This window comes from Staurois parvus, unplaced genomic scaffold, assembly GCF_062004578.1.
Source record: "Staurois parvus isolate SC_StPar_1 unplaced genomic scaffold, SC_StPar_1.0 ptg000137l, whole genome shotgun sequence".
NCBI lineage: Eukaryota > Metazoa > Chordata > Amphibia > Anura > Ranidae > Staurois > Staurois parvus.
In genome coordinates, this window is record NW_028317933.1 from 13,427,330 (window position 1) to 13,454,315 (window position 26,986).

At 42.0% G+C, this 26,986-nt stretch overlaps 1 protein-coding gene across 1 annotated transcript in view; it reads right to left on the reverse strand.

Moving 5' to 3' along the window:
* The window catches only part of LOC149465835 (bactericidal permeability-increasing protein-like), a 51,533-nt gene that overhangs the window by 12,340 nt on the left and 12,207 nt on the right, over positions 1-26,986 (reverse strand). Inside the window, exons 4-9 of the mRNA XM_089673374.1 lie at positions 26,371-26,526; positions 21,652-21,715; positions 21,402-21,465; positions 12,818-12,909; positions 4,793-4,969; positions 1,550-1,609 (exon numbers count right to left, since the gene is read on the reverse strand). Coding sequence (XP_089529500.1) covers positions 1,550-1,609; positions 4,793-4,969; positions 12,818-12,909; positions 21,402-21,465; positions 21,652-21,715; positions 26,371-26,526 — 613 coding nt within the window. The remainder of the gene's footprint in view (positions 1-1,549; positions 1,610-4,792; positions 4,970-12,817; positions 12,910-21,401; positions 21,466-21,651; positions 21,716-26,370; positions 26,527-26,986) is intronic.

Genomic DNA, 26,986 nt, shown 5'->3' on the forward strand with positions numbered 1-26,986 from the left:
TGAAGTCGCTGCAACTTTAAGTCGTACATATTTGAATGGTTGTCATTGAAAACATGGGGAACGACTTATCATGCAACTTTAGTGTTTAGAGTCATATGACTGGTTGCACAAATGTGAATGGAGCCACAGGTGGACTTGCACTGGTAAAGTTATCAGGTATCTGTGGGACTTTGCAGGGGGACCAAAAGAAAATTGTAAGTGCAGATACATTTTAAGTGTTGCATTTATTTAATGGGAGAGCATAGTTCTACTTTAACACCATGCCTGCTATCTGAATTTGAAGAAGGTACTTATCAGAAAGGCATAGCTGTTCATAATGCAAGGGAGCATTTCAGCTGTGCTATGTAAAGTTCCCATGTGCCTTTCGGAGAATACTGGGGCCTACAATAAGAGTGGTTGCCAGATCTCTGAAGTAGATTAGACTATTAGCCCTGGTACACATATCCGCGTTCCTGCGGGCCGCGTTTTGTGCGGGCATGAGAGCCCATTCATTTGAATGGACTCCCGCGCCCTGGACACGCAGGGAAGAAGTCCCTGCACTTCTTCTGAAAATGCAGCCCACACAGGAACCTCAGTTCCCAGTCGGGTTGCGATATCCATTGCGGGCGGCGTGCCATTAGAAATAATGGCACCCGCCCGCAGGTCCGCATTCTTCTGTGTGGGTGGTGCAGCTGCACGGATCTTTGTGTGTATCCGCAGCGGCACCACCCACACATATGTGAACCTAGCCCAGTGTTTCTCAACTCCAGTCCTCATGGACCCCCAACAGGTCATGTTTTCAGGATTTCCCTCAGATGAAACAGCTGTGGTAATTAATAAGGCAGTGAAACTGATCAAATCACCTGTGCAAAATAATGGAAATCCTGAAAACATGACCTGTTGGGGGTCCATGAGGACTGGAGTTGAGAAACACTGACCTAGCCTAAGTCCTCATGCAGACTTGATCTTTTTACAACTGCTGTTTTGGGCTTTGACATTTTTTTCTACAGCTAGTAAACCCCTCGGCATGTTATCCTATGTGTCCATTCACAGATAGACTAATCAATCTTTTTTGGCTGGAAAAAAACCCCAGGACTAGTGGGTTTCTAGAGGTGTTTTTTAGCTGTAAAAATGCTCTAACGCTGAAAAATGCAGCAAAACACCAAAACACCGAAAACCAGCTTTTCGGAGTTTTTTTGACCAAAAAAAAATATTTTTTTTGGTAAAAATAGCTAAAAAAGCAAATGCGGGAAAACGCCGCTAATTGCAGCAAAACGCAGCTATACGCTAATGCAAAATTGCTAAAAAAAGCTGAAAAACTTGTTTTTAACATGACTTTACACAGCTAACATTACCAGCATTATCAAAACGCCCCGTGTGCATGAGGGCTAAGAGGTACCACATAGCTGTGACCAATAGAATAGGACAAATACAGATGCTACTGTGATCCTCAAATTAAAAGAAAAGGTCACCAATAGTTCCAAATATCTACCCAAATATATTACACATTTTTAGCCATCACAAGGAGCTAAAATTCCACTATGCCCCAAATCAGGCTATCATACGTTACCTGTGGTATAAATACTCCAATAGCCGAGGTGTTCAGTCTCATTGGAGAACTTTTTGGAACCTACAGTATATGAAGAAATAACAACACATAAGTCAACGTCAAGGACAGAGTTTAACTAATTCTTGGAGTTCAGCTTTACCCCAGGTTCACACCTAAGCGTTTTCCGCAGCGTTTTGAAGAAACGCAGTACAGTCCATTTAACATGATTTCCAATGGGACATGTTCACATCTCCCTGTTTTCACCCGGTGTGTTTTGGAAAGGGTCAGGGACTTTTTTGAACGCACAAAGTTGCATTTTTGGTTCTATAGACTTCAATGGAAATGCTGCAGAAATGCATGTAGTGCATTTTTGCTGAGTTTTTGATGTGTTTTGAATTTTAAATCTGCCTAGCAAGAAAAATAAAAAAAAAGCAAAGCGCAGCAAAAACGCAAGTGCAAAAATGCAAAACACAACGCAAAACGTACTGCAGAAACGGATCAAACGCAAACTGCATAGGTGTGAACCTAGCTTTAAGTTGATTTTGCCTATTCTTGCATTTACAAATATAGGTTGAGATGCCTTTTCTTTTATTCTTAATAAAAGAATAAACAACACATTGTTTATGATTGTTCTCTATCTTTATAAAAGGTAATCCACATATTTTTAACATATATTCTGGGTTAATTTGCAACTCTGTGCCTTAAAGTGATTCTAAAGGCTTATTTTTTATTTATTTTTTAATAACAAACATGTCATACTTGCCTGATGTGTGCAGTGGTTTTACACAGAGCAGCCCAGATCCTCCTCTTCTCAGGTCCCCCGCCGGTGGCCCTGGCCCCTCCCTCCTGTCAGGTGCCCCCACAGCAAGCAGCTTGCTATGGGGGCACCCGCTGCTCCGTGTGTCCATTCACACACACAGCCGTGGCTCGGCCCTGCCCTCTCTCTCTTCTCATTGGTTTATTGCTGTGATTGACAGCAGTGGGAGTCATTGGCTCCCACTTTGTCTCAGCCAATGAGGAGAGGGAGTCCTGGGATAGCCGAAACTCCAGTGCATTTTGCTGCATCAAGAAGGGGCTGAGGTGATTGGGGGGGCTGCTGCACAGAGAAGGTTTTTTACCTTCATGCATAGATGGCATGAAGGCCTTGAGCCTTTACAACCACTTTAAAGCCTAGTTGAAGCTGTATTTTTTAATGTACCTATGAAATGAGGCTGTATATAAATAAACTATTTGTTGTGTTTTTTTTCTTCTTTCTTTTAATAAATGCAAAAATGCTCATAACTAATGCTTAGCAGCCCTCCCCTGGCAGCATGCTAGATACATGGATTGATGCAATCTGTGATGAAAGCAGAGAGAGAAATGTGAGAGCAGCGCTTCTGATTTCAGTAGTCAGACACGTCTTCCCGCACAGTGCTCCAATCAACAACACTTCTCAGACAGCAAGGGGTTCATTTACTAAAGGCAAATAGACTGTGCACTTTGCAAGTGCAGTTGCTCCAGAGTCTAGTAAATGAGCAGAAGCTCTTCTGAGGTCCATCATCCAATCATGTGCAAGCAAAATGGTTTTTTGTTCCTTGCACATGATTGGGTATTCTTTGCATATTTATTTATTCTTTGAAGCTTTACCTCATTTACTAAGCTCTGGAGCAACTGCACTTGCATAGGGCAACTGCACTTTGCAAAGTGCACAGTCTATTTGCCTTTAATAAATCAACCCCTATGATTGCTGTTGATTGGAGCACAGCAGTTATGACTCTGCAGGGGTACATGGGACTTCTTAGATCCAGACTGCTTTAATTATGTTCTGGATATTCAGCATGCTACCACTGCAGCAGCTGCTAGGTATTAGTTTGGAGCAATATTACATTTATTTAACCACTTCCCCTCTGGCCCATGTACATAAACAGCTGGACGGGAGCAGTGCAGGAGCGGGTGGTCGTTTGTAAATGTCCTCCCGCTTCCCTGCCTGCTCCCTGGGAACGCGTGGCACCGTGATCCATGTGAGGTCTTGATCATGTGATCACTGATTGGCCAATCACTGATCACATGAATAGTAGTAAGCAAGATGTCACTTTCTGATATCATTGCTTACTCAGGGGCGGACTGACCATTTGGAAACTCGGGCACTGCCCGAGGGCCCGGGGTCAGTAGGGGGCCCCATGAGATGCCTCTGGTACCTTTTTCATAGGCTTTTTTGAGTTTGGGCAAGGACACAGGAGCCCCATGATCCACTGTTGCCCGGGGGCCCCATGAGTTGTCAGTCCGCCCCTGTGCTTACTCCTAGTAAAATCTGTGAATGATCACAGAGGTCACATGGTACAAGGCTATTCACAACAGCATTGTACCATGTGATAAGCTGTGACCAATCACAGCTCTCACAGTATTTCTCAATGGCTGCAAGAATGCAGCCAGAGAGAAGGAGAAATGATTGCTTTTACAGCCTTTATGTGTGTAAAAGCAATCAGTGTAAAAAATAAAAAAAATCATCATCACCCTCCACAAGTAGTACAGTGTCACTATGGTGACACTGTACTGCTAGGGTGACAGTATGTTAAAAAAAAACATAAATAATAATATACAAAAATAAAATAAAAATGTAAAAAAAAATGTTTTAAAAATTATACTTTTTGGTTATAAACTAATTTGGGTTATTTTTTTTTTCTAAAAAGATAGCTGAATACATTTTGGCCAAGATTTATGAAGAAAGATTATTTATTTGCAAAAGTTTATAGGAAAAACACTTTTTTTTCAAAATGTTTGGACTTTTTCATTTATATAGCAAAAAAATAAAAATCCCCGTGGTGAATAAGTACCAACAAAATACAGTTTTATCTGTCTAAAAAAATGCTAAAAAAAGTCATATGGGTACAGTGTTGCATGACCGTGCAATTGTCATTCAAAGTGTGACAGCACTGAAAGCTGAAAATTGGCCTGGACAGATAGGGGGTGAAAGTGCCCAGACTTGAAGTGGTTACGTTTATTTTTTATGTTGTCTCGTTTATAGAAAAAAAATGCTATTGGGCTTTAAACACATGTGGCTTTCTATTTTATGCATTGAACAATGGCTACCAGTAATCCTTTACGATCATAATGTGTTTCCACGATCCAAGTAATTACTGAAAGCATGGTGTAACAATACATTTTCCAGATTTCAGAACAGGTTGATTCAGGCATAAAATACTCTTGCTGATTTTACTGGCCTATTACACAAAATCACTGTTCGGTAAATGGTGTATGCAGTATTTTTATAATTGGCTTTCTTACCATGTCATCAGTCACATTGAAGACAAGCTTTCCAGCTGACTGATACACAAACCCAGCTGTATTAAATAAGTAATCAGAGACAGCAATGTAGACCATCAGGTTGTGATCATCTGGTAGAGACAGTGATGGTGGGGAAAATGGTGGTGTAGCACGGTGTGCAGTTTCAAAAACTTCACCCTGTGGATACAAGTTTTGAACAAATATGTTAGTGACAAAGACATCTGCAAAAAGACAATCACAATTTCATACGTTCCTCACTAATTTAAATGCCATCTTGGGACAACAGTAAAAAAAAAATGCTTGCTTAGCATCCTTCTTTTAAAATGTTTGACCTACCTTGTTCCAACGTTGTTTTATTCCCCTTCTTAGCCCCCGTGAGGTCATCACAGGGGCATAATCGATATTTCAGCTGCCATATTTGGAAGGAGGGGTCCACACAGGGCTGCCATTAAAAATCATGGGGCCCAGTACATCCTACTTGACAGGTCCCTCTAGGGTTGCCACCTCATCCTTTTAAAACCAAATACATATTAATTACACAGGTTATGAGGCTAATTTAATGCAGATAAGGCACTAAGTGAGTTTAATTACCACCTTAATCAGCCACAGAACCTGTGTAATTAATACATGTTCGGTTTTAAAGGGATGAGGTTGCAACTCTAGGGCCCTCCCCCCAGTTGATCATGGAGAGAGGCAGAGCTATGTGCTCTTGCACTCTGCTGGAGTAATGCTGCACTGGGGCCACCTACAGGCATCCACCGCTGGGCCTGGGCTTCCCTGTGGACCCCATGGGGCCCACTCATGCCAATGTGCCTTGAGCTGTAGACATAATATATGGAATTATGGAAACACCAGATAAAAGAACAAAATCGTTACCAAACATAGTGTTGGACTGCCTTTGGAGGCCTAAATTCTCCAGGGAATTGACGAATATAAGTCTTGAGTGGTGGATAATGGCATCTGATATCACTTCATGCAAAAATCATTCCAGTTCTCACAGAGATACCAGAGGCAGAAAACTAGCCCAAAGCTTGTTCTCCAAAATTGACCATAGTTGCTCTATGATATTCAGGTCTGGTGACTGCAGGACCCAGGGAAGGTGCAAGGCTTTGTCTGCATACTCATCAAATCACAATTTGACAACACCATATTGCCAAAAGTATTGGATTTGGGTGTTCCAATCACCCCCATGGCCACAGATGTATAAAATCAAGCCCCTCGGCATGCAGACTGTAAACATTTGTGAAAGAATGGATCGCTCTCAGAAGCTCAGTGAATTCAAGCATGCTACTGTTATAGGCTGCCATCTGTGCAATAAGTCCATCCATGAAATTTTCTTGCTACTAAATATTCCACGGTCAACTGTTAGTGTTATTATAACAAAGTGGAAGCAACTGGGAACAACAGCAACTCAGCTACATGGTAGGCCATGTAAAATGACAGAGCGGGGTCAGCGCACGCTGAAGCCTACAGTGTGCAGAAGTCGCCAAATGTCTGCAGAGTCAGTAGCTAAAGAGCTCCAAACTTCGTGTGGCCTTCAGATTAGCACAACACTGCATAGAGAGCTTCATGGAATGGGTTTCCATGGCGGAGCAGCTGCATCCAAGTCTTACATCACCAAGTGCAATGCAAAGCGTCGGATGCCAAGGTGTAAAGCACGCCGCCACTGGACTCTGGAGCAGTGGAGATGTGTTCTCTGGAGTGATGAATCACGCTTCTCTGTCTGGCAATCCGATGGATGTATCTGGGCTTGACGGTTGCCAGGAGAACGGTACTTGCCTTACTGCATTGTGCCAAGTGTAAAGTTTGGTGGAGGGGGGATTATAGTGTGGGGTTGTTTTTCAGGGGTTGGGCTTGGCCCCTTAGTTCCAGTGAAGGGAGCTTTTAAGGCACCAGCATACCAAGACATTTTGGACAATTTCATTCTCCCAGTTTTGTGGGAACAGTTTGGGGATGGCCACTTCCTGTTACAACAAGACTGCACACCAGTGCACAAAGCAAGGTCCATAAAGACATGAATGAGCCAGTTTGGGGTGGAGGAACTTGACTGGCCTGCACAGAGTCCTGACCTCAACCCAATAGAACACCTTTGGGATGAATTAGAGCGGAGACTGCGAGCCAGGACTTCTCATCCGACATCAGTGCCTGGCCTCACAAATGTGCTTCTGGAAGAATGGTCAAATATTCCCATAGACACACTCCTAAACCTTGTGGATGGCCTTCCCAGAAGAGGTGAATCTGTTATAGCTGCAAAGGGTGGGCCAACTCAATATTGAACCGTACGGATTAAGACTGGGGTGCCCTTAAAGTGTGTGTATGTATGTATATGTATATGTATATATATATATATATATATATATATAAAATGTAACTACTGATCCTAAGGGTTTCCATATTTGTATATAGTTGCTGGCAGGGACTCTATTTTTCAAGGTGATGATGGGGCCTGCAGAACATCAAGATGTGGCTGCCCAAACCATGATTGCGCCACCACCATGCTTTACCGTTGACAGTCCTGGTCTTAAACTTGAAAAAGTGTTTGCCACATATAAACATGTTCAGTGGTTGGTAATATCGGACCATATTACAGTCATTCCATCGATATATGGGTGTTGTATGAGAGAGAAAAGGAGGCACCACTAAGTGCAGTATTTTGTAAACCTTATTATCACATGATTAAAAGCACTCACAGAGATAAGTAGATAACAAGAACATCTGCATGTCCATGAGGGATCTCTCATCTCCGTCCCCAGTTTCCGATGGTAGTGCTAGAGACGGAAGCAAGGCAGAATGTCTAATGCAGAACATGGAACACACGACAGGGCCGGATCGAGCTTGTCCAATGTGGGGGTGCAGTAAAAAATATCAGGGGGGCAAAGGATGGGAGGTCAGCAGGGCAGAGAACAGGGGCACAGCTCCTCCACCTCACCCAATGCATAACGGAGATAAGTATAGTGTCAGTCAATGACAGTATAGTGTCAAGCTAGGGCGGTAAAGTATCAGATTAGGGTGATATTGTGTCAATTTAGGGCAGCATTGCGGCAGCTTAGAGTAGTGTAGTGGCAGGTTAGGGTTGGCTTTGGGGGATAGCCCACCCCAGCACCCTCCGGACGGACAGATATGACGTCACCGGAGGAACAAGGAGGACTGGAAGAGGATTGTAGAGATTACTGGCTACGCGCTCAGAGCCTCTTGCTCCTTCTACAGGACACTCCTGGAGCTGTTATACAGTGCTCAGCATAAATGATTACACCCTTTTGAAAAGTAAGATTTTAATCAAAATCTCAGTGAACAAAAGAACAATTTCCAAAATTTGGACAAAACTGTGTTTTTTAGAATATTTGTTTAGCTCATTACATGAAAGTAAGGTTAATAATATAAGTTACAAAATCTTCAGTTTTAGTCAAATTAGTTGATGTAAGAATGAATACACCCCACAACAAAAACTACTACATCTAGTATTTTGTATGACCTCCATGATTTGTAAGGACAGTACCAAGTCTTCTAGGCACGGAATGAACACTTTGGCGACATATTGCAACATCTATCTTTTTCCATCCTTCAAGAACGACCTCTTTTAGAGCCTGAATGCTGGATGGAGAGTAATGCTCAACTTGCCTCTTCAGAATTCCCCATAGGTGTTCGATTGGGTTCAGATCAGGAGACATACTTGGCCACTGAATCACTTTCACCCTGTTCTTCAGAAATGCAAGTGGCCTTAGATGTGTGTTTTGGATCATTGTCATGTTGGAAAAGTGCATAATGACCAAGGGCACGGAGTGATGGTAGCATCTCCTCTTTCAATATAGAGCAGTACAATTGTGAAATCATGATACCATTGATGAAACGCAGCTCCCTGACACCAGCAGCACTCATGCAGCCCCACAGAAGGACACTGCCACCACCACATTTTCAATGTAGGTGTCAGGAAAGGCCTGCCCATAGTGCAGGTAAAGCTCCGCGGCGCATAAATATGCGCATGTGCAGAGTCCTTGCAAGCCGAGCAGATGTGCAGGCACTTGGGCATAGCCGCACGCACTTGTGCGCACGCATGCACACTCGTGCATGCGGGCACGCACCTGTCACTAATGCTGGCGCCAAGAGGGCTATTTAAACTGTCTGCTGTGGTTATCTCATTGCCCTATGGTATTTTACCCTGCTTGTGTTCCTGGCTTCCGTGATTGATTCCTGTTGCCAAACCAGCCTGTTCCTGACTTCTGCTTGATTGCCTCCTGCCCTGACCTCTGGCTTGTCCTCGGATTATTCTTCTGCCTGCTCCTGTCTGATTGATCTTCTGTTACTGAACCTGGCCTGTGACCCGACTACTCTTCCTCCTGCCGCTATAAGCCTGATCTGCCTCGCCAATATTGAACCCGGCTTGTCTGACTCTGCATCCTCAGCACGCTGTGCTCCAGCATCCATCCATCCCGCACGGCTACATCTGCACCCTGCTCTGGCCTGCAACTCATCAGCCCACCAGCTATTATCGGACTGATCTTAGGCACTCATACCCCACTGTGCCCCTGCGACCGCTGTCTCACCATCAGCGGTCCTTGAGCCGGAGTTGTACGGGAGGCCTGCCTTTTCACGTCAGACTCACTATCCAGGTACGTGACAGTAGGCACCAAGCATTTTTCTTTGTACTCCTCACCTTTGCGACAGTTTTGAAAACATTTATCTTGGTCTCATCACTCCAGAGTAGAGTCCCAGTAGTCTTCTTCTTTTTCAGCATGGGCCCTGGCAAATTCTAGGCAGGCTTTTTTGTGCATGGGTTTTAGGAGAGGCTTCCTTCATGGACAACACCTATGCATGCCATTCCTCTGCAGTGTAGGCTGTATTGTGTCACGGGAAACAATCAACCCAGTTTGGCTTTCTACTTCTTTAGCTAACTACAGTGAACTTGCATGGCGATTTTCTTCAGCCCTTCTCATCAGAAGATGCTCCTGTTGAAGTTCTAACTTTGACAGTACGTCTCTGTTTGATGGTTGCAGTTCCATCTTTATAAAGTTTTTTTTATCACTTTTGCTTTTGGCTTTCTGGTATCAGACTTTTGGGTTTTGGGTAAGGGATGTTTGGAGGAAAGGGTCTTCTAAAAGCATAGACCAATGCTTTCGCAAGATGTTTTCCATTTTCTTATATTGTGCGTGGAACTGAGTAGTGAAATGAATAGGTTGCACAAGTTTTTTTGCAACGGAGATGGATAGGTTTATGGATAGGCTTACGGCAATAGGATTCGAAGGCTAATTACACTATAATACATAAGACTTTCTGTTTTGTACTGCTTCTTTTCATCAAATATCAAATAAAAAACAAAGAGCTAGGTCATACTAAAAAGAGAGACTGCTCTATATGTTATTTTTACCAAAAAAAAGATAACTAAAAGATATCACTACAAAGAGTTGTTACCCATAGTCACCAATTAGATGTAATCTTTTATGCTTTGGAAAATGAAACATTCATATTTCTCTCCATGTGCAGAGACTCGGGTTTTTCACTTTTCTTTTATTAAAAAGGAAATTCTCACAGCTTTCCTTGTAACTGTAGACAGTGCAGCTATGAGCTTTAAAACAGTAATATACAGTACTGTCCTGACACTAGCAAATGTGGCCATGTGCAATCATGTGCGGGAACCCAGTGGGGGTTCCTGGGTATTATCCATGGGAGGAAGCCCCATTGAAAGCAATGGGAGACTGACAGCTCCTGCAGCTAATCATAGTCGGTCACATGTAATCAGTCATGGAGCAATTTCCTGACCAGTTTGCGTCCAGGGCCAATCATTTACAGGTAAACACTGCTTTATCGATTACAAGCACGCATCTGGGGTTCACGCACAAGTTCACATATGGCCCCATTTTCAAGTATGAATAGGGCCTTAACTGAAAGAGTAGCAGTTAGGGCCACATTACTTACTCTGTGCAAATCAACTCCTGTTCTATATTCAGCAGGGTCAGCGTGCCAACCACCAGCAGGCCGCTCATTCCAGAGTGTATGCATTGGCATATGGCAGTGAAATTGATTATCTTCTGTCAATGGAGTAGTCCCAAAGCTCCCAACAATTTAAAATATAATTCTGCCAGGGCTGTTCCCAGCAGACTGATATAGAGAAAGAGGAGCAACTCACTCTGTTTCGCTATATCAATATACCAGGGACAGCCCTGTGCCAGCAGTACAGAGCTATATTTTAATTGTCAGGATCAGAGGGATTAGCCTACAGACCAAAGATAAGCAAAATGTCTCTTTATGCCATAAACCAGAGCATAATCCCCCACCTCCAGTGTGGCCATTGCCAGGCTCTCCTGCTGAACTGATGGAGGCTGGTGCCCAGTATGGGAGGACTGGCTGTACCCCCATTTTGGCAGCCTGGGGTCCACAGGCACAGAGGTGGGAGGGAAGACCTTTTACAGAGAAGCATCACAGAGGGTGGAGTTATGCAGACCGGAGTGCTGGGTGGTCAGAACTTGTATCCACTGCACCAGTTTCTGCTTAATGACATCAGTCCTCCCTCAATGGAACGGCAGCGCAGGTAGACTACTAGTTATCCAGAACTTGCATGCTGCTAGGAAGCTGTATCAGAACAGAGGTTTTTAGCACTGGTTTAAAGGTTGTCTTTGCCTATGGTAGGATAATTTTCATATTTATTTATCATCTCTGGTAAGATGATACTGTAGGGAAAGGCATGGATATCCCCAGTTTAATTCCCAGGTTTAGCCATTAGCTCTTAGCTGAGAGTGAAAGAAATTCTGGGGTTGGCTTTGGTTGTGTGGCTGATGTGGTTACTGAGATGGCCAGTGAAGGTCCCCAGCCTGGGAGTGAATGATTACTTTAGATGTCATCAGAGGTTAATGCCATCTAGGCTCTGCCAGGTGCAGGGTCTTGGTGGGAAGTAATGGAGTACTAAGCCAGTAGTCAGAAAGGCTTATCCATTCACTTTCCCCTTAAACTGAGCACCACAAACTGAAAACGCTGTTTAATTTATTTTCAATTTTCAAAGCAAACTTACCCATCCATCTATGTCACAATACTTTTTTTAATTGAGAAATTACTTTGAAAAACACCCCCCAGCATTGCTAGCTGCAGCCATCTTGAGTAAAGGCAGATAATTTATGCAAAATCTATTTCCTGGAATCTATCTGTCCTTAGCTCAGGCATTTAGGAAGGAGGGCGCGCTTAGCTGAGAAAACCCCTGCTCCCTGTCTTCAGATGAAAGAAAAAAAATGCCCATGATGAATCCTGGGATGTATGACATCGTTTTGGCTGAAGCCAGAAACCATAAAGCAACTGAAGAATTGTAAAAAAAAAAGTTTGACACAAGTGAATCTAATATGCCTTAGTAACTATTTACTAATGCTATTTGCATAAGGATTAAAAATGGTTAATGTTGATTGAGAGACTTTAGTTCCATTTTAATAAGGAAGGAAGATGCAGGCTTTTTTGGGACTACTAGTATCCCTTTACATGGGATGCTGGATTCAGAGCAACCCTTCCTACAGATATGGGATACTTTTTGACTCTGCTCTCGATAAAATGTCTGTATCATTTGCAACAACAAGGAATGTGCCATCACCCGATTGCAGCTGTATATATGTCATTCTTCATTGTTCTAGTGAATAATTAAAAGTTTTTTCAGTGGACTCTTCCTCTCTTAATCTTAAGGTGGTAACGTCCCCTGGGAATGGACTGTACTGGTTGAGGGTGCAACTGGGATCATTTGTCATAAGATCTAAAGCAGGTATGTGTACAGCAGAGAATAGCAGTGAAGCTAAGCCTTGAATCTTCCAGGCTTTGACTTTAGAGTGGTGAGGTTCAGTACCTTGGGGTTCCCGTGTCAATGGTATCCAAGTGAGTCTAGGAAAATAAACTAAGCTGAGGCAAGAATAGGTTGAAGAAACCTTCAACTTCAAGCCTGTAGGAGAATCTCAGGAAGGGATCTGTCTAGCGTTTCCAGGAGGATTACTGCTCATCAGTAGTTAATTATGAGCCGATCTCAGATGGTAATATAAACATAAGTGTCAAATGATACTGTACCTTCATATGCACATCCAAATTTCCAGGCATCACAGTTGGAGGCCCCATCAGTGAGGAATCAATAGCCGCCACATTGTCAATTTTTACTGAAACTAAAAACAAAAATGTTTCTATATAAGTATGAGAGACTTCAAAATTGTCAGCAGAATAATATCTATTTGAAACCAGTCAATGATGAATAGCCAGAAAATACAAAATTCCATCAAAAGCCATATAAAAGATAAACGACTAGAAATTTAATATAGATCACGGACAAACAAGTCAGTAATAGAGTTCAGTTTTTGATCTTGCACATCCAAATAAGTAAACAGTAACACAAGTGAAGGTAAAACTTTGCTTTAGAATATCAATATATCCTGAGTGGATCAGAAGGGTACTGGTCCAGTGTGAAATGTGAAGAAACTAAAGGCTCGGTCTTAGTACAAAGGTACCAAAACATCTGAACCTTAGCTAAGTAATTTCAGGCAGTAGTGTCCATGGAAAAGTTTGCTTGCTCCATAATTGGGATGCCTGGGAAGTCTCCTATATAATGTATATAATATCTAGCATAATTAAAAAAGAAAGAAATAGTCTATCAGACAAGTACAAGGATGGTAGAACTTTTAAGTTCTATACAGCAACAGCTATTTTTAAAACCACTCTACTTTTACCACTCTACTTTTATTATTACAATTCCTTCATTAGAAATAGTTCAGATTAAAAGAAAGATTAAGTATTGACCCCTCTGTAGTCCGTTACAGAAAACTGTGGCTGGTATGGCTGATATGGTATTATAGCTATATAGATCTTTTTGATGTTCTTAAAGTAATTGACCCTTGTTTCTCCTGATGAAGAGGATATTGAAGTCTCAGAGACTCCTTCAGCCTTAAATTGTGTATCGCAAACCGCCAAAAGGAACTGTAGAAATTGTGCATTGGGCATTGCCCTTAATATATCATTATTAAGTTACTTGAAACAGACAATGGAGCACTAAACCATTATGCGGTTATCATTTTATTTTTATTTTAATAAGTACTGGTTTTAAAGAAGGGATTGTAAAAAAAAGTAATAAGGTTTTTAAAAATACCTGTCGCTATGCAGTGCCTCAAAAGTCCTACTATCCTCGATACTTGTCAAAATCTATATACATGGATGTGATTCTTCTATTACATCTAAGTGATAATTGTCTCATAGATAAGCAAGTTGTTATTGTATAATCCGCTCCGTGAGGACGTCGATGACGAAACGCGTAGGGCGGAGTCAGATTGATGCGACGTCATTACGTTTCCCAGAGACCTACTGCGCATATGCCAAGTGGCTGGGTTTGTTTTTTGTATCGTTTTACATGCTGATAACGCTGGTGTCGGCTGGGACACCCTTTGAGTTAAGTGCAATGAGCACACTAAATGAAGTTGTTTTTAAGGTACTGCACTATGAAGTTGTCATTGTTCTTTTTCGAGTGTCTGGTCTGATACCCTTTGGATATGAATATCGGTGGATTTTGAGAGAAGTGAATTTCCCTACCTTTCAGCACAGATCATTGCTGGTGGCTTCTGCTGAATATCACTCTCTGGAAACGGCTTATCATCCTGCAGATTATTACTCCCAGGGAAGATAGTGTGTTTTTTTGCTTATTTATTTTTTACATTTTGGTGAGTTTGTTCATATCAAAATTGGTGGTGGACTATCACATATATATATTTTTTGAATTTTAGGACACTATTTTTGGACATTTTAATTTTTTTTGGGACATTTTAATATATATTTTCTTTCATATATTTTTATTGTTATTTGTAGTCATTTATTTGTTTATTTGAGTTGTTTATTTTGGTTAAATGTTGTTTTATTTACTAGCGCAAATTTATATTCTTTTTTTTTGGGTTACACACTATTGTTAGGGTGGATTTTGCAGCTGGTAGATTAGGTTATATTTCATTCATACTCTTTCCTTAGGCGCCATTACTTTTCATCTTTATTTTTGTTATTGTATAAGAGCACACTTTAGAGAACCCATCCCTTGGTACTTCAATTGAGCACCATATTTCTACAAAGGGCCTAAACTGAAGCTATTTTAGACAAACCCCGATGAATCCCACTAGTATAAAGAAGACATTTTCCAGTGTCTTGGCTTAACATTACAAATACTATCCACCACTATGATCTTCACTACAATCTTCACAAAGATACCAAGCAAGTAACTATTAATCTCTGATGGTTAAGGACTACACACAGCTATGCAAGCCCTCTACTCATCATTGTGACAGTTCCTGGGCCTGGTAAGTGGCCATCCAAGTACAGATCACGGATACCTGGAAACACCAGAATTTTTAAAGTGGATGCAGTGGGGATGGGTGTAACAGATGAGAATGAGGAACCTAAAGTGTGCTACATTTACTGTAAATACCAGCACTGACTGTTGTTTATAACATCCTCTTCCAGTCTGCTTAGGAGTAGTTTTGAGTCCGTTTAACATTCTGCCATTTCACCCAACCTTGATGAAAGGGATTATGTGGCCCCCCAAAATGTGTGAACTGTCCCTTGGTCTGCTTGTTGTAACCAGTTGGACAATAAAGACTTTGGACCCCTAAGGATTTTTCCTTTGGTGCTCTCTTTGACCTATTACACTTATGTTTTAACTGATGTCTTTGTCTCTGCTGGGGCTTTTCTTAGTGCTCCAGGGGCTGTATTCCCTAAGCCACTAAAACATTCCATTCCTGATATTCCATTATAGTACCTTGTGAACATATTTCTCAACAGACAATCAAACAACTTTACTGTAAACACAAGCATCTGAACTCAAGGATCAGCCACAAGTGTCAGTAGATGCTGATTCTAACTTTAAACCAGGGGTGTCCAACCTTTCAACTTTCCTGGGCCACATTGGAAGAAGAGGAATTGTCACATAAAATGCACTAACCATAAAGATAGCTGATGAACAGAAAAAGTTGGGTAGAACACAAGTTAATGGTCACTGATATGTATAATGTACCTATCTGAGCAGTAAAACTTCATTTTCTGTAATATTTTTTTTTATAAATGTTAAAAAGGGCAACATAAAAGTGCAATATTTGACACTGTTTTTGATAAACATCAATATCTGGTTTGATGGCTGTAGTAGCAATTTTTAATTTTCAAGATATTTTGGTTCTAACTTTGCCCTTCGTGTGCTTCATCCTTCAAATTAGTCGCTCAGAAATATAGGTGCTGCCGAAAACTGATGACAAGAATAAGGAGTGATTGTGAAGAGTGGGATAAAACTTATAAAAGTCCGGAAAAGAGACACTGTCAAATTTTTCTTCTGCTGCAAGTGTAAACACATTTTTAACTTACAAATTCCCTAAAAATTCCCTAAAAAAAATGAACATTTTAACAAGTAAATTTAGGATTTTGTGTTGGGCCGCATTCATAGCTGTCTTGGTTGGACACCCCTGCTTTAAAATCTAAGTTGAGGTGATTTAAAAAAATAAATCAGCACAAGGGATGGCACTTGAAATCCAAAGTCCTCTGCCCCCCATAAACCTACAGCAGTAATCTGCCAGTGCTGTGGGGGTTAATACAAGAGTGCTGAGCATGCCTAGCCTTTCCACCCCTCTCCTCCATTCATAGAAGCTGTACTATAGTTTCCATGAATTAAAAGAGATCTACGAATGGAGGATGGACAGATGAATTAAAGGTCCATCCCCGCCATTTCTCCATATAGAGTGTAGCGGCCTTTAGTTGAAGTATACTGGACACCGTGGGAGTTTTCTGGGAAAGTTTACAAAAGAAAACAAATTAGGGCTCATTACTATTATTTCAAGAATAATCCACCAGGCAGTGAATGCAAGGTAAATCAATTAATTATGGCATCTGAAGCGTATGTCCAAACAGTACCCACATTTACTCCCAAACCTCCCTCTTACCCTCTAAAGTAGAGGTGTCAAACTCGTGGCCCTCCAGCTGCTGCAAAACTACAAGTCCCATCTTGGGAGTCATGCTTGTAACTGTCAATCTTGCAATGCCTCATGGGACTTTGGCAACAGCTGGAGGGTCACCAGTTTGACACCTGTGATCTAGAGCAGTGTTTTTCAACCTTTTTTGTGCAAAGGCACACTTTTTTCATGAAAAAAATCACGAGGCACACCACCATTAGAAAATGTTAAAAAAAATTACCTCTGTGCCTATATTGACTATATATAAAGTAATTCTCTTGAATAGTAATCAAACACAAAGAAATTATTTTATAATTACTTTATTATGAAATAATAAAGTATTCTCATAATTGTTCATATTTCTGTTGACTTACTCAGTGCGAAACCTGGGCCTGTTTGGCTGAACACAAAGCTGATATTCTGGCAGGAATCGAAGAAAGACACACACGTAGCTCTTCGTCAACAGCTCTCAGTCTCTCTCTGTCTTTAGTTTTTATAGCAATCAGGCTTGAAAAGCTCATCTCACACAGATATGTAGTGGAAAATGGGAGCAATGTCAAAATAGCTTTGTTTGCCAGAACGGGGAACTCCTTGGCAGTATCCAACCAAAAACTGTCCAAAGGTAGATCAGCAAATCTTAGCTTGAAACTACGATTTTGTCTCAGTTCAGTTAGTTCCTCCTGCTCCTGTAAAGTCATGTCCTTTCCACCAACTGATGCTGAGCTATAAGGGTCCCTAACCCAGTCAAGGCATTCAGTGGAGACTGAAGAGAAATAAAATGACAACTTCTCCTCGAGAGTTTTTAAATGTTTAACTATTATCTCACCCAGTGCAGCAGTGTGAACACCTTGCCATTGCTTGGTGAGTGTGAACATTTCAAGATTGCCACTTTCCACGTGTTGATGCCAGAGTTGCACCTTTGAACGGAATCCATTTATTTTATCTGTACTTGTAAGCAGATTTTCATTTCGGCCTTGCATTCGTGTGTTCAGCTCATTCAGATGATGAAAAATATCTGCCAGGTATGCCAGCCTTGCACACCACTCATCACTTGCAAGCAGCTTTGCGTAATCTGACCTCTCATTTGTCAGAAACACTTTAAGTTCCTCCCGCAGCTCATACACACGAACCAAGACCTTGCCACGCGACAACCACCGGACCTCCGTATGAAACAGCAAGGTTTTATGCTTCGCTCCCATCTCCTCACACAAAGCTGCAAACATGCGACTTTTCACGGGTCGTGACTTTACAAAGTTTACCATGCGCACAACATCATCCAACACAGGAACTAGGTCTGCTGGTAAAGTCTTGGCTACGAGGGCCTCACGGTGTAAAAAACAATGCGTAAGAATCACATCTGGATTTCTTTCCTTCACTCTGCTTACAAAGCCTTTGGTGCGCCCGACCATGGCTGCAGCTCCATCGGTGCAGACACTTGTGCAGTTTTCCCACTTAAGTCCTCCTTGTTCAAGGTATTCTGATGTGACCCTAAAAATTTCTTCTCCTGTTGTTTTTTCTGGCAATGCCTTGCAAAAAAAGAAGTTTTCTCTAATTGCATCACCATCCACAAAACGCACATTGGCCAAGAGTTGAGCATGTCCACTGATATCAGTAGACTCGTCAAGTTGCAATGCAAATTTCTCACTGATACGGATCTTTTCCAAAACCACACTTTCTATGTCTGCAGACATGTCATTAATACGTCTGGAAATTGTGTTGTCTGAGAGAGGGACTTTGTCTATTTCCTTAGCTGCTTCAGGTCCGAGCATCTCCTCTACAATAGCTTTGCAGGCGGGAAGTATTAATGTCTCTGCCACAGTGTGCGACTTTTTTGACTTGGCTATAAGTTCAGCAACTTGATAGCTAGCTTTAAGAGCTCTTTCATTTACCTTTGTGGTTTTTCTCATGAAAGTTGCCTGTTTCTCCGTGTTTTCACGCAGGTGAACAAAAAAGTCCGCATTCTTGTTTTGAAGCGAAGGGTGTTTCGTTTGGAGATGGCGTTTAAGTTTACTTGGGACCATAGCACTGTTAGATAGCTTTTCACCACACACCACACACAGTGGAGTTGGTTTCTTTGCATCTCCGGTGAAAGTAAATCCAAATGAAATATAGCTTTCGCTATATTGCCTTGTGCCAAAGAATTTCCTTGAGCTAACCATCTTTGCTTTCTTTTGATCCCCACTCATACTTGGGCTCTTATCTGGCTCCGAATTTTGTTCAGAGTCCAGTTCTTTCCTTTTCAAAAATTTGTCCATCACTGCAGTATCTGTTCCTGTCTCACTGTCACTCAGTACTTACTGCGCTTGTCTCCTCCAGATAGCCGCTGTCCGTCACACTCAGCACTCCATCCAGATCCATCAGTCAGTGCTCTTCTTCTCCTGTCTCCTCCAGATCCATCACTCAGCGCTCTTCTGTGCTGCGTCCGCGATAATCCTCCAGAGTCCAGATCCTTCGGTGCTCTTCTGCGCATCGGCGATCTACTGCGATGTCTTCTCCTGTCAGTGTAACAGTGACACCGGAGCTATTTATAGTCCGTAACATGTGCTTCGGCTCACAAATAGACCAATCATTAGATTCTAATGATTGGTCTATTTGTGAGCCGAAGCCACATGTTACAGATGAAATTGGAATTTTTCCCACGGCACACCAGACAATATCTCACGGCACACTAGTGTGCCGCGGCACAGTGGTTGAAAAACGCTGATCTAGAGCATGTAGAAACAGCTTTTATTACTTCCTGTGATGCCATCATCAGACTTGTAGAAATCTTGCAGGGGATGCTGGAAGGTAAGTTCTTACTGATGTAGACATTCCCCCAGAACTACATCTCCCAAAAGTCTTTTCCCTATACATAGTGTATGGGCAGGTTTTTCAAAATCGAGGCAGCAGCACCACTTGTCTGGTAAAGCAATCAATGTACAGGCAGCACAGTGGCTAAGTGGTTAGCACTTCTGCCTAGCAGCATTAGGGTTGTCGGTCCGAATCCCAACCACAGCACTACCTGCCTGGAGTTTGCATGTCCCTGTACTTGTGTGGGTTTCCTCCCACACTCCAAAGACATGCTGGTAGGCAAATTGACCCTAGTATATATGAATGTGAGCTATGGACCTTAGATTGTAAGCTCCTTGAGGGTGGGGACTGGTGTAAATGTACAACATCTGTAAAGTGCTGTGTAAATTGATGGCACAATAAATAAATAAACATACTGTATGTAGAGATATAAATGGATATTTGTAGTCCAGCAGGCAGGGCTGATACGGACTGGGATTTTAGTACAACAAAAGCACTGTGTTGTCAATCCAAAACAGTACGTTAGATGTTCACTGGATTTCCGACAGATCAACTAGTATTTTACTGCATTTGCAGCCAGTGATGTATTTAGGTTTTGTGCTGCCCTAAGCAACAACAAAATCGACTGGTGCCAACTCCCCCCCCCTACACTTCCCTGCCCCAGTGGTACCGCCGCTGAAAAATGCTGCCTTGCGGTAAATACGCCCCTGCTCTCCACCAAGTATAGACCCTCCTTCCCTCAGTACAGACCCCTCTCAACCAAGTATAGTCCCCACTCAGTACAGACCCCCCCTCCCTGAGTACAGACCTCATTCCCCACTAAATATAGATCCCCCTCCCTCAGTATAGACCCCATTCCCACTAAATATAGACCCTTCTCCATCATTATAGACCCCCCTCTCTCAGTACAGACCCCCCCTTCCACTTGTGCTAGTAGGGAGGTGGGGTTGTCGGATATGTGCAGGGGGGGGGGGGAAGGCTTGTGCTCTTGTGTCGGGTCAGATTTCAAATCAAAAACCATCTTCTAGCATAGATCCTCTCTCCTCCAAAGGTGCCCCACCCAGCACATATCCTCTTAACCCCCCCAATCACTAATTTTTTTAACCCCTCCCCTCTTCCTGGTCACTCTGTCCCACTCCTCTGCCCAGGACCAATATAAGACCTCAGGTCAGCACAGACATGCACAGCGGTGTCTCTCCTCCTCCTGTGTACATGTAGACAGTGGAGGAGAAGGAGGTGGCTTCGGTGTGCTCTGCTGGGAGCCAGCCGGGGACAGAGCTGCGGATCAGTGTCGCTGGTGCGGTGTCGGCTCTGATGCCCCTGCTGATGGACCCTACTTCAGTCCGCCCACCCCATAGCAATGTCACTGCACACACAGACAATGAGCAGAGCTGAGCACCACCCGCACCCAGTCCCAGCACTCAGATCACTCTGATCAGTGGAGGCTCCTTCCCAGGGGCGGACTGACAACTCATGGGGCCCCCAGGCAATAGGGGATCATGGAGCCCTGTGTCCTTGCCCACCCTCAAAGCACACTTAAAAAGCCTATAAAAAGTACCAGAGGCATTTCATGGGGCCCCATAATGACCCCCGGCCCTCGGGCAGTGCCCGAGTGCTCGAATGGTCAGTCCGCCCCTGCTCCTTCCTCTTCCGGCCACTCCGCTCCTCCTCTCTATCGCCTCTGACCTGACTGTGTGTACCCTGCAGACAACGGCTCCTGTGTGCACTGCCACGTCCTGTGTCACTTTTTCGGGGGGCAGCGCTGCCCTCCTGAAAAAAGCCACCCTAGGCAAGTGCCTTGTTTGCCTCGCAGTAAATATGCTCCTGGTTGCAGCACTTCTGTACATCTTATTTTACCTTACATACTCTTTAATAACAATGACTTCAAGTGACAGTCTACCCACCTGGAAGGCTCTGCAAAACAGGCTTCAGATATTGATTTACTGCATCAACAACCTGTGGACATAGCTAAAAGAAGATACATGTCAGAACAACTGAATTTAAACCTGTAAAGTGAATCTGTCACAAAATTCAAATTATGTAAAAAAAAAAGAAGAGACCACTTGTTAAGATGATTTGTAGATCCAAATAATAAACTTACATACTGCATATCTTAGAAGCAGAAAAGGCTGTAAGTGGCAATGATTTAAATACCTGATTTTGCATAGTATTCCTTAGAGATGATTCAATGGAGTCATCAAAGAGGTTAACAAGCCAGCTAGAATATCACAGAAAAAACAAAAGTGAAAAGGACTGTTATGTGAGTTATTTCTATAACCAGCTGAAGGCAGATAGATTTCATACATTAAGGTCAAATCCAGATAAGTATTTATACAAAAAATCTGAAAAATATATTTGTAAAAAATATATTTTTAAAATATATTCTTCAGATTTTTAACATATAAAAAAGTAATTTTAACATATATTTTACATACATTTGTAAATGCATTCCAAAAATGTAGATTTGTATTTTTAAAGACATACAGTCATATATTTTGTAATAAAAACGCGTTTCAAAATGCAGTATATATATATATATATATATATATATATATATATTTATTGAAATATATTTTGAAATATATTGAATATGGCCAGAATTGTAGTATTTCAAGTATATGGCAATATATTTGGAAAGAATATGTTTTAAATATATTTCAGATATATTTTTATTCCATGTGGGAAGAAACGTGTATTCTTGAATCATGGTGTACTTTGTGTATTTCCTCCAGATTTGTGCACTAATCCAGCAGTAATCAAATCCTGCACTTTATCTCTGCCAGTTTCCTGTAAAGACCCGTCACTGCTGCTCACCCTCTATGTGCAGTGACTGGTCTTATCTCCACCCCCTCCTGTAGTGTTCTGCAGGCAGCCTGTAGTGGGTGGGTCCCTCCCGGGTGGGTCCCTCCCTCCCACAGCTCAGCTATCTCACAGCACATTGATGGTGTCGCTGCTACTTCTACAGGGTTACATCTCTCTACGCAAAGGCATTTGGTGTACAAAAGTGGATTTATAGCCTGTGTTGCTATTGAGGAATACATTTAAATAATAAGATAATAATAATAATTTGTGCCTAGAGTTGGGCTTCAATGAACAAAGTGTATGTAAATATAGAAGTAATATATAGTCTTTTTCTTCCATTGATAACAATTTGATTTAGCATATATCGGTGTGATGTGGAACCAGTAGTAGGTAATGACATTTCAGGCCCTTCATACTGATCTGGTGCGGTTTTCCCGCAGCTCAGGTACAACGCAGTGTTTTGTGCAGGCTATCTACACCTTGCCGTAAACTTCTACCAGATCTGGAGTTTTTGGTGCATTTTCTGAAAGCACACCAAAGATGACCAATCCAATAGAAGTCTATGGCAAAGTCAGGTGACCCACACGCAAACCGTTGCGGGAAAAAAAGCACTCGACCAGTGTGAATGGAGCCAGTGACATTATCATTTTGCTGCAACTTGTCTGGAGACTAGTTTAGGACCCAATACACATTAGACTTGTTTGATTTGTTTCATTAAGAATTGAAATTCAGACTAAATTTTTGGTTTTTGGAGATTCGGCTGTATCTGAATTTTCCAAATCCCAAAAGTAATGCATTTCAACAAATCCAAAATAAATTATAACAAAACCAACTATCTAAATTGGAAGATTAATTCAAATTAGAACGTGAATTTGAATTCTAAATGGAAACATATTGCAATATTGCAGTAAGATATAAAAGTGAAATAAGATGATGATTCCTACTTAGGCTGCTTTATAGAATAGAACAGAAAAGAACGAAATAGAAAAAAAATAAAATACAATAAAACAGAATAGAAAATAAAAGAATAGAATACCAAATAATTGAATAGAATAGATTAGAATAGAATAGAGAAGAATATAGAATAGCATAGAAAAACAGAAGAATAGATTAGAATAGAATAAACTAGAATGAATATAACCGTTTTCCGAAATTTTAATTTTGAAATTCAAATCGATTTTAAAATAACGGATATACAAAACGAATCCGAACATACAAAATGAATTCCGAAAATAATTCATTCTAACACAACAAATATGATGAAACTAAATTATTAACTTAACAAACAAATCCAAATTGAAAGAAATGTTTCCGTCGTGCACATTTTTAATACACACAAAGATCCTTGGTGCAGCTTGAAAGCTTACATCATTTGGGCAAAGCACAAACAAACTACTACTTAACCATCATATAGTTTAGTTTCTGCAGGGGATATCTATAGGGGTAAGATGATAGCACAGATATTTTCTTAATTCAGAGCTAGCATAGCACCCTCCTAGTCAGGTGATAGGCTAGGCAAATTTAGTTCTTGGCTCACTGTTATCAGAACAGCTGTGTTTGATTAGTTAGGTCTGTTTTGTGTTACACTGGCTGCAGAGTTGACCGTTTCCCCCTGTCTGGCTGGATTGTTCTAAAAAGATAGTGGGCTGGAAAATTGGCAGCTGAATATTTATGCAGCCCTGACCGGTCCCTGGGAAAATTTGCCCAGATGGTAGTTGAGAGCGTGTATACATACTGTGAGACCTGGAACAAAAGGCTCCATGCACACTGGGCGTTTTGATAACGCTGGTAAAGGTACTGTGTAAAGTCACATTAAAAACGTGAGTTTTTCAGCTTTTTTAGCATTTTTGCATTAGCGTTTAGCGGCGATTTTCCACGTTTTCATTTTATTTGCTTTTTTTTTTTTACCTTTGGTCAAAAAAAGTCCAAAAATGCCGGTTTGCGGCGTTTTAGCGTGTTTTTCAGTATTAGAGCGTTTTTACAGCTAAAAAAACTCCTCTAGAAACCCACTAGTCCTGGGTTTTTTTCCAGCCAAAAAACGTTGATAACAGTCTATGTGTGTATGGACACATAGGATAACATGCTGGGGGGTTTACTAGCTGTAGAAAAAAATGTCAAAAGCCAAAAACAGCAGCTGTAAAAACATCAAATGTGCATGAGGGCTTAGTGTCTTGTTCCTTAGGAGGACATCACAGCCTCAGGGGCTGATTGCCCCTAGGAAATTCTGCCATGTGCTTCCGGCTCATTGAAGTCTCAGTTGGGCTAGCTAGAGGGCCTAGTTTGCTAAAAGTTGTTGGAGCTGACTGAGGGGCTTTTTGTATGAGGATCTAGTCTGGTATCACTGGGAGAAAATATCTGGAAGGCATAGGTAGGAGGAAACTCATTATCTGAAGACATTAGTGAGTACAGACTGGTATGAGAGATCCTTAGACTGTGTCCTGTTGCCACATCTCGGTGCTATAGAGTTAGGTGTGTGTAAGTGGGTGATTGTGCCAGGTGTCCTGAAGAGCTCCGTCTATTTAATTCTTAGTGAAAAGACTGTAAAGTTGGAAGGAGCTGAAACTGATGCCTTCTGATAGTACATGTTTTTAACAATGTACAGTTGCCAATTTATATGTCCAGGTTGTACAAAACCACCCATGGACCAACAAGACAGTTATATAGGGCCTGCTTGGTGCAGCCATATACCGTATTTTTCGCCGTATAAGACGCACTTTTTCTTCCTCAAAACTGGGGGGGAAATGTCAGTGCGTCTTATAGAGCGAATATGGAGCGGCCTGTCCGGTATTTCCACCGCGGCCGTGTCAGAATACCGGGCCGGCCGCTCAGCTCTGCAGCGGGACCTTACCTGTTCCTCTATCCAGCGGCGTGCTGTCTTCCCGGCTTCTGTAGTGTGGGCACTGGGCATGACAGCCGGGTGCCAAGTGCGCATGCGCAAGAAGCGGTGCTTTTTGTGAATGGTAAGGCGGTACCTGGGACACATGACAGATCCCAGAAGCCACCGGACCAATCACAAAGCGCAAGTGCTTCTTGCTCATGCGCACTGGGCACCCGGCTGTCATGCCGAGCGCCATTACAGAAGCTGGGAAGACAGCGCGCGGCTGGATCGAGGAACAGGTAAGCTCAAACAAAAACTCTGCGGAAGTAAGAGCGGGTACCTGTCAAATTCAGGTACCTGCTCCCCACCTCCCCAAAGGTCAGCAGTCATCTGTACTGTCCGCAGTCTCTGGTCATCCCTGTGCTGCCGCAGTCTCTGGTCATCCCTGTGCTGTCCGCAGTCTCTGGTCATCCCTGTGCTGTCCGCAGTCTTTGGTCATCTCCTGTACTGTGTCTGCAGTCCATTAGTTCAGAATTTTTTTTTTCCTGTTTTCTGCCTCTAAAACCTAGGTGCGTCTTATGGTCAGGTGCGTCTTATACGGCGAAAAATACGGTACCCAAAGTGATTGGCCCAGGGTTGGAGTTGGTCTCACATCCATACCTTTTCAAAGAACACACACCAACTGCAGCCAAATGTGCGGTTTTTCAGTTCAGTGTTTAAAAAGGTAAAATAACGGACCTAGGGGAAAAAAATACACAACATTGGGGGTACAGTGTTGTCCAGCACTACAGAGGAAAAAGATTTGGGGTACTTATTTCAGATGATTACAAAATTAGCAAGTAGTTCGGCCTGGCGGTGGGAATAGCGAATAAAATTCTGGAATGCGTCACTAGAGTGGTCGCCATCAGGAGGAAGGAGGTCTAAATTCGTGTGACATTTCCGAACCTCTGAAAAGTTGGGGACTTTAAAACCCAGTGGTGGGACAAGCATATGATGGTGGTGAGTTGAAAGCTTTATTTTGGGCATCAGAAGTTGATGAATTATTTTATTTTTTCCATGCCGAGGATAAAATAAAACGACTGTTTTGGTTTGGTGATCCTGGATTCCCCCATATTACAGGACCCATCTAAATGTTTTGAATGTGATCCTTTGAAACTGCAATGCATATCCATTTCAAGATGTACTACAGTAATCCTTGCTGTGTGCTCTACATTAGAACAAGCTTTTATTGGAAATACAGAGAATTAACTTACTCAAAGGTGTCTGTGAAGTGTACATTCATGTCTCCAATGTTTGCACTACAGTCGGAGGTGGACACTGTTGGTCTACCAGATCCATCAGTTCCTAAACTCAGCCCAACAGAAATGGATATTCCCAGGACCTGTAAAGTGAAGTCACCACTGTCTGATCTATTGGAAGAAAACAGTAAGATATGGATAAACCTTCTGTTTAAAGAAAATGCATAGTCTTTATTCAATCATTTCTAGTTACATAGTTAGTCTGGCTGAAAAAAGACAAAAGTCCATCCAGTTCAACTATTAAAAAAAAAAAAAATTATAATCCTATACCCACAGTTGATCCGGTTAGTTATAAATGTAAAGAAGAGCAGCTTGTTATAAATAATATTATCATTTGTTAATTTTCTAAAAATTTTGTTTCTGTATGTAGTTTGTAATAATTATCTATCTACATGGGAATGGACATATATATTCATTATATGTGCACTGCTACACAAGGGTTGTGCTTTACTGCTCTTTCTTACAAAGTCCTTACAGAACATCTGAACACCTCCCCTCTCCTTACCTCCATTACAATAGGGGTGGCATTCTGTAGTTTGAGATTTGTTTGAGATTTCAGTTCAGTGCACAA